The sequence below is a fragment of the Acyrthosiphon pisum genome, chromosome X (assembly GCF_005508785.2).
Source record: "Acyrthosiphon pisum isolate AL4f chromosome X, pea_aphid_22Mar2018_4r6ur, whole genome shotgun sequence".
NCBI classification, from domain to species: Eukaryota; Metazoa; Arthropoda; class Insecta; order Hemiptera; family Aphididae; genus Acyrthosiphon; species Acyrthosiphon pisum.
Window position 1 is genome coordinate 17,944,051 of NC_042493.1, and position 9,015 is coordinate 17,953,065.

Here is a 9,015-nt window from a genome sequence, read left to right on the forward strand (position 1 = left end):
ATGTAACCTAAGCTGATAATTAGAAAATTAATAGGGTTGGTATTATTATTATTATTATTTAGGTACATACGTATTTTGCATTATGCATGACGTAATATAGAATTTATAACAATAAATATTAATTATACATAGTAATTAGGAATTGAGAAATTCAATGTAAGATTTGGTCAACATATTTATATTTATAGAAAAATTCCTACGAATTATAATTATGATTTCTGTAGCTATATCTTATAATGCTAGAGTATTTTTATGAATACATTTTTTTTTTAACGATTCTTTAATTTAACTCGAAGTTTCGTCATATAATAAGTACAATTATTGAAATATCTAATGAAAAATAAAATAGTGTACTTAGTAAATTATTAAATCATTTATATTTTGTATGTTTACATATTATCGGAATCAAAGAATGTACCACTATGGCTCGACAAATTTAAATATAATTTAGTTAAAATAAATATCTATATATAATAGCGATTGCTTTATTATTCTGCAGATTACCTACTAAATTGACAGAAATACAGAATATTATGCTAAAATGTTAAATGGCTGTTCATATACATTTGCATATATGCTAGCACTTCGTTGCCCGTTAAATGTACAAACTGTATATGACTCAAACTTTGTTCAATGCGTTATTTAATATTCGGTGTACTATGATGTTCTAAATTTATCTTAACTTTTCTGTTGCCCGGAATAAAAATTCTGATTCGCAGCAGTATATTATCAGGTAGGTAATCTACCTGCGATAGATCGCGGACCCCATGCTGTTTGTACGTAAGTGTATGATTTAATTCTAAAGTATCAAAGTTATATCAAGTTTTTAGTTTTTACTTAAATTATCCTACGGTGGATTAATATAATCAAATATATATTGAAAAAAAATAATAATACAAATCAACAAACATGCCCGATTAACCAATAGCAACCAATATATAATACACTAGGTATTATTATTTTTATTTTTATTTTTTTCTGGACAGCCCTTATCAATTAGGGGTATATGAAAATTAGACAGAAGCTGATTCTCAAACCTACAGAATATGCTTATAAAATTTCATAAAAATCGGTCAAGCCGTTTCGGAGGAGTATGGTAACTAACATTGTCACACGAGAATTTTATATATTATAGATTATAAGTAATATAATATTATTAAAATGATGACTTTACAACCTTATGAATAGGTAATAACTATAAGCAGTACCTATACCGATTGTACCTACTATAATTTTCGCCATGACGGAATAGATTGCAAATTTTTTTATATGGTTGCAAATAGTAGCTAAAAAGTTGCTAAATATTGGCGCTGGTCCGGATTCGATAGGACAAGTCGGGAGGCCAACTTCACGGACGTCAAACCCCGGACTACCTAAAATGTAGAATCGTACATTTTATAATTTTCTGATGAGTTATTTTTCATATATTGTATAAATCCACAAATGAGTCTACTTATCTTATATATATCTACTTATATTTATGCTATATATCTACTATCTGTACGTTTATAAATCTAAATAAGAAAATTAATAATTTGAATAAATAATAAATACATTCCAGAACTCGAATAAATTATATTACCACTGTTTTATTTGTAGAAGTTAATTATTTTTTTTATTGATTTCAGAAAAATATCGGCAGCAAAGGCCATCAGTAACAATTTTATTTCATATCAGTGTTGATATGGATATTATAATATTAAACTTAATGAATTGAAGGGAAAAATACAACAATTAAGTATGTGAGAGTAAAAAAAAAAACAAAAATTATTAATATAATATTGAATTGGTAATTTTTTTTACTTTACATTTTGCTAAATGAGTTGCTTATTTATTTAGTCTTATAATAATAATTAATGAAAAATGAAAAATGATTATTGATCAACAAGAGATGTTTTATAAAATATTAATTCGGATCAATCGGTAGACGACGAATGTTAAACGGTACGGTGAAAATGTTAAATAGAAAACAAACCACAAACGTTGATTATTTACTGCAAGAACTGCCACTTTTGCCACTATTTTTCTCTTTGATAACTAATTTTATAATTATATCCATTGTTTTATCAGATATGTTCATATTTACATTATCAATCAAACGCAGTATCTAAAATAATACATAATATTTTATGTATTTAATAATATCTAATACTTAATAGTTATGAACCAAGGAAATTAGTGCTGTGATGCTTACCTTCAACAAAGTATCTATTCTTATTGAACCATCATTATCACTGTCAATTTTAGACAGAATTTTAATTATTTTTTGTATTGTGCATTCATCCGGTACATTTTGTAATCTTCGTACTACTGCGATTAGTTCGTCAATCTTGATTAATTCACTAAAAGAAATATTAGCACAGTTAATTTGTGAAGATGACAAATAATATGATTAAAATTAAATATTTTAGTATTTACCCATCAATAGTAATATTTGCACCGACTAATTCTATTTTCTCCAACTCATTGACGGCCTGATCTAGTTCATTAATTTTTTTATCAAGTACCTTAAATAGTTGTTTAGCTGGCTTCGATTCTTTAACTTGATCATTTTCTACTTCTTGAAGATTATGGCTATTCTAAAGCCAATCACAATATTTAATGTAGTATAACAAAGATAATAATATATTACACTAGTTAAGAAGTAGGTATCTACAACATTTACTATTTTACTTACTTTTTGGTAACATTTAAAATCATCCTTCAATTCACAGATATCTGATTTTTCAACAATAAGTTTATTTTGTTCTAAGCTAATGCTTTCTACAGCACATTCTAATATTTTTAAAATATTTGATGTTACTTCCTATAAATATGAATTAACAATCAACAATCCAAAAATAAAACAATATAATATCTAGATTTACTCCTTCACTTCCAGTCGAATCCGATAAACCAGATGCATTATCAACTACATTGCATTTAGGGCTTTCTCTCAAACATTCTTCTATTTCTTCTTTTGCCTTACGTTCCTCTTCTTCGATTGCTTTCAATTTCGCCTTGTTATCTATAGCACCATCACGTTCACACAAATCAGCCTCAGTGGATGCACCAACACAATTAGGCAAAGCAGTAATTCCTTTTTTTAATAAATCATTAGTTGGAATATTAGGCGTTAGACTAAATGCCCTAGAGAGGAGAAGTAATAAGGGGGGAACTCTTTCGTTGAGTGATAGGTCTAGCCACTGGATGAGCTGTTGTTTCAGGCGGTTTTCAGTTAGACCATACGCACCCATACCACGGGACTTACAGGCTTCTTGAAGCTCACTCAACGTCAGAGAATCAACGCCTTCTTTTTGAATAATCTAAATATTTAAAATAATATTGAAATAAAATAATAAAATTTGAAATAATATGCTGTTCACCCTATCATCAACTGTTAATGATCGAAGTTTAAGAGTCAAAATATATTTCAAAACGCTTGAAGTCCCAATCGGTTTTAGTTCAAGCACTCGGCAAAGAGCAACCAATTGTGGTCGGGGTAGTGAGTCAAGGGTAATTTCGTCTTTGAACAGCTTTGAAAACTTGAGCATTTCATCAGCTGGTATAACAACACCTTCTTTTCTTACCTAATATGTAGTCAAGGTTAAAAAAATGTATATAAATTAAAAAATACAAAATCACTTAAATACTTTTGCGAAAAAGTCCGCAAATTCTTGAGCAAATTCACTCGTGTGCCCTTTACCACACACAGACATGCTGTCTAAAGTCTCTTGAAGAAATTTGGCCATTTCCAGTTTTACTTTGAGAGACTTTTTGAGTTTTGCTTCCTAAAATAATTCGTAAAAGTTAAGAATATGATTTTTTTTTTTTAATTAACCAACCTTCTGATCCTTTGTTTGAAATGTAGTTGGTAACATACCCGGAAAAAACTTTAAAAAAATAGGCAAAGTAAACTCGAGGAATGGAACGACAATGAACACAGAGAAAGGTACTAATCGGAAAAGATCGGCCATAGTTTGAACGAACTGAAATAATGTATAGCAATTAATTTATAAATGTAGGTAAACGAACATTATTTTCTCATCTTTATTTTTATTAATATACCTACACAAATATGTATTTACAATAGGTAGGTAATCCGTCAAATATTATATACTATATTATGTCAAATATCTTACAACCTAAGTTAATAGACAACTATCTCGACATTTAGTATTTTAAAAATTACATCTTAAAGTTAAATCGGTTTTAGGCGTTTTAGCTATAATTTGTTTTGTGGATTGAATTTATAAAAAGTTATAAAAGTATTTAAAACAAGGCTAAAGAAAAAAAATGTCTTGAACTAGTTAGTTTTTAACACTTAAGTTTATAGTTAATATGAAGATTAATATTAACTTAACTCTTTTAAAAATAAGTATTTTTTTTAATTACCACCTATAAACTGCACATAGTGATTGTGCAACTTTAAAAAATTTAAATAATAAGTATTAATAACTAACAAAATTCTGTCAGAACTGCATCCTATACCTTCTACTCCTTCTATTACCTACATCAAGGAATAATTATTTGTTTAATTCTGTTCAGCATTATTTTCAATCAATTTAATTAATTATTCTTAACTATAGGTACCTAGTTATAGATATGAACCTATAATAGACCATAATTTTCACTTGAAATACTTTAGGTAATGTAAATACTAAGTTTTTGTAAAATTTGAAGTGCATAGGTACTTTAATCAGTTTAATTAGGTTGTACTTTAGTTAGGTCCTTAGGCTAATCTGAGAAGTATAATAAATTTTTATAATAATCACAAAATAACATTGTAGTTACCTACTATCATATTATTTTAAGTTTATTTTAAACTTTAAATACCAAACAACTATAATATGTTGACAATATTGTCCAATTTAGTTGTCTACTATCTATTTATATTGTTACTTAATTTATAACAAGCTTACTAAGTTGTGTTCTCTTCTTGTCAATTCAATACCTCTCAATTTTTTAATAGCCAATTTACTGGAGATTTTAGTGTTGAGTCCCAGAAGTTTAAAACCATAATAATAGTGATGCAGTTCATCAATTATTTTCTGTTTGATTGATTTTTTAGGCACTTTTTTATCATTTTCTTTATTTTGACATTTTATTTTGCAAGCATTTACAGCTTCTTCAATTTTGGAACATTGTTTTTCCGATAGTAGTGACGATGTATTTGATATTTGACGAATTTGGGAATTTAGTTGAAATGTGGTATGGGATATTGGAAGAAATTTATTTGACGCAATATTTGAGTAAAAATAATTATTAGAAAATGCACACAGATGTGAATTCAAACAAACTGTTTTAATTTTGTTAATGTTATAAATATACAAATCTGAAATAAAAAATAAAAATAAAATAATATTGAATATTAACTTTAATGTATAATATAATTATTAATACATAAAATGTGGTTGGTATATATGGGTAGGTAGGCAGGTACTGTAATTATTACCGAATGGGTTGCACCGTTCATACATAGGTACTGTTATGTCAGATTAAAGGTGCCTACTTAATTACTTACCTAAACACTTATTAATGTATTAATTATAGTAAAGATAATATTTGATTATGGCTTAATTAATCATATTTATCTTAAAAGACCAAACTGAAGATATTAAAACTATTTAGGTTACTTTTATAATAGGTACCTATTTATTTTTCAAATAAGTTAAAATTTGACTGTAAGAAATCAAGAAAGTATAGATCAATAATATAATAGAAAAATAAATTTGTCGGTCAGACTTAGTTCCAAGCTTATAACGTTATGAAATTCAGGATTATAAGTACATTACGCATAGGTGAGCACATTATTCCACGAATCTACATAAGAAATACATTTTAAAACTCTATAAACTAGTAGGTATGTAATTATTTATTTTAATGTATGCATGCATTTATACATGTCTTCTTCTTTTTCTTCTCGTGTGGTCGACAAAACTCATATAGGTACCTATCTCTGACCAATTTTTTATAAAATCGATTGTTCGATCAGTCAATGTATTAAACAAATCATTTTAATTTTGTATATTATATTGTATATTATATGGTGCATTCGTGAATTTCAGCAGATGCTCATCGTCCTGTATATCTCCACAGTCGCATCTTGGGTTCTTCTCAATGCCCCATTTTACAAGATTTACTCGTGTGCGGGCTGTTCCTGTCCGTATGCGATTTAACGTTTTCCAATCTCGATATCGTAGTTGGTGTCTAGGGGGTAATGCTTCTTTAATCAAGTCAGAGTTGGCTGATTCCTCTTTCCACTTTTCTAAGCGTTCATCTGCCGGTATTTTTGTTGGTGGTTCACATGTTCCAAGGAAACTTTCTCTTGACTTGAGCCGTTTATGTGGTGCTACTTGTCCATTCATTGGGTGTCGCTCATCCATTAATTGTTTCGTTCTTTCCTTCCTGGTGTGCACTTCTCTCCTAATGTGAGGTGGGGTAATTCCACTCGCTATGTATAATTTTGGTACTGGGGTAGGTCTCAGACATTCTGTTATTAGACGGGTCGCTTCATTCAATTTTTTTGCATGTGTTGATCTGCTCCAGACTGGGCATGCATATTCCCCGCCGAGAAACATATAATGCTTAAGTGGCGGTCCGTAGGATGTGAGGGTCCGCCCCCCATTTACTACCCACAAGCTTTCGTAGTATATTGTTTCTTGCACTTACTTTGGCTTTTGTCTGTTCGCAGTGTGTTTTGTACATTATCTAAGTAGACTCCGAGGTACTTGGGGTGGTCACAGTGTTCAAGGTCTACGCCATTCCATTTGATCATAAGCTTTCTTTTTGCATCTCGGTTTCTTAAGTGGAAAGCACAGACCTGAGTTTCAATCGGGTTTGGTTTGATTTATACATGTAACAGGTACCTTCTTACATTGTACAGATTACAGATCAGAATGGTTGGACTGATAGGTTTTTATGATAAAGCCAACATTTTTTTTTTTTGTGTGTGGTGGGGGGGATAAATGTTCCAATGCCTCCCCCCACACAAACATGTCAAATTACGCCACTATGTATACATGTTATATTAAAATAAACAATACAATTATTACTATACCTATAACTACCTAAGTACCTACCTAACTAAAAATGTTCAATAATTTATATAGTAGCTGTGGCCTGTGAGCACAATCCTACAATTCTAATAGCATTGGAAAATGTTGAGAGGTATCTATATAGTCTGTTGTCTTCAATATTTTAAAAGGCAATAGTATTTTGTATTTTCGAGAAAAAAAGGTGGGCAAAGTGAGCTTTGCTGTACACAAGGTTACAAGTGGATTACAGTACATAATGGACGGTGTTAAATTTGAACTCAATGATATAATATCATTGTATACGATAAACGATTCTGAGCGAAGACGGTCAGTCTTTTGTGCAGAAATTTGTGCCTATGTATTTTATACTTTTCAACTGCTATTGTAAATATATCAAGAGCCTTGTATTAAATTATCACGATTTTTGATCAAACAAATACAATTTTATTGACATTTATAGAAAAAAAACCAAAACAATTTAAAATTTAAAACGTCCGTAAACAGCTTAAAACGAGACAAAATATTTTGAAAATGTTATCAAGTATAGGAATTTATTGATAAAATAAACATATGGTGTAATTTCAAATAACTACAGTTATTCGTTTATGACTTACAGCAAAATAAGAAATTCGCTACACGAGTAATTGAGTGAATATCTATAACTACAAATGTTTAAAAAAATTTCATTTGATGTACAGGTAGACATCATTTTATTTTCTAAACGTAAAAAAAAATATGAGGAATCTTCAAATAAATTTTCAAATCTTAGATTTAAAAAAAAAAAAAATTTATGAATTTCTTACTCGAAATAATTTACTCATACATTTTCGTGATTTTTACGAAGGTATTTTGTCAGAATTCGAACTTTAAATGCTTTTAAAAAAATAAATTGTGGCTATGTATTTTTAATATTTTTCTACTACCATTGTAAAAATATATTAGCAGTCTTTTATTACATTTTCAAGTTTTTTGATCCAATGAATAAAATTATTTTGACATTTTTACAGAAAACAAAACTAAAAAAATTGATAACTGAAAATGTCCGTAAACCACTCAAAATATTTTGAAAAATGTATCGTTTATAGAAAATGCTAATATAAACATTCAGTGAAAATGTTATGTATTTACGGTTATTTGTTGTAGAATTACACCAAAAACCAAAGTCAATTTAGTTGAAAACCGATTTTGCGTAAAAATAACCATTTTTCCTTGTATTTATTTGTTTTGTTTTTCCCTGCGCTTTTGAAAACTATTGCTTTTGACCTCCCGATTGCACCAGATTCACTTCCCCATCGAACAAGATACCGTTGAAGAAAATAGAAGCAGTGTTACTGCCCCAAACGGTGATGACAAACACAAAAAAATAAAAAAAAACACATTATTATAAAATCAATACATTATTCGCTCCGATCAGAATTTCAAAAATGTTTGGTAAAGTAGATTTGTTTCTATATTAATAATAGGCAGTAATAATTTGTAACTTTAATATTAGACACACATGTAAAATTAACTGTAAGTCAATATAAAACATATTTTAAAAATTTTTATTGTTTTTCTGGATAAATAATTTTTTCGGAATAAATACCTACCCACCATGAATCTTAGTTCAAGCTATCCACTAATGGCCACTAAACAAAAATTACTAAATGCCAAATGGACACGGCATCCTTATGAGTAATTTATTGTAACATTCGAAAAATATACTTCGACATTTTTTTGCAATATACCTAAGTATAGACTATAAAGATTAATAAGAAAATAAGAACGAACACAAAACGTGTTCAATTGTTTTTGTTTCAACACAAATTGTCACTTACTTGTGTTGGGTCGTACAATCAATTTGACAACTCTTGTTAAATTCATTTTAGAAATAACGCTTGTATAATATAAATAACTTTAAGTGGTTAATGAAGAATTTGAGAGAATTACAATCATCAAAATAAACATACTCGTAAGGAATGTCTGACTCATTACTTAGCTCTTCCTAACGACAATATTG

General features: G+C 28.8%; 1 protein-coding gene across 1 annotated transcript; it reads right to left on the reverse strand.

The window, feature by feature from the left end:
* Positions 1-1,622: 1,622 nt before the first annotated feature.
* On the reverse strand, positions 1,623-5,342 carry LOC100162099 (mitochondrial proton/calcium exchanger protein-like). The gene is made up of 9 exons (XM_029485993.1): positions 4,902-5,342; positions 3,825-3,968; positions 3,633-3,770; positions 3,366-3,569; positions 2,868-3,305; positions 2,678-2,806; positions 2,419-2,579; positions 2,195-2,342; positions 1,623-2,107 (listed from the first exon to the last, which is right to left on the reverse strand). The coding sequence occupies exons 2-9, from the start codon at positions 3,954-3,956 to the stop codon at positions 1,988-1,990; spliced, it is 1,470 nt and encodes a 489-aa protein (XP_029341853.1). The 5' UTR covers positions 3,957-3,968; positions 4,902-5,342; the 3' UTR covers positions 1,623-1,987.
* Between the last annotated feature and the right edge of the window lie 3,673 nt (positions 5,343-9,015).

Bases quoted from the DNA above. Each gene is read 5' to 3' on its own strand.
- LOC100162099 (XM_029485993.1), bottom strand. From the start codon at position 3,956: ATGGCCGATCTTTTCCGATTAGTACCTTTCTCTGTGTTCATTGTCGTT. The intron at 3,771-3,824 runs GTTGGTTAATTA...GAATTATTTTAG, and splicing joins TTCAAACAAAGGATCAGAAG to GAAGCAAAACTCAAAAAGTC. The intron at 2,108-2,194 runs GTAAGCATCACA...GTATTATTTTAG, and splicing joins GAATAGATACTTTGTTGAAG to ATACTGCGTTTGATTGATAA.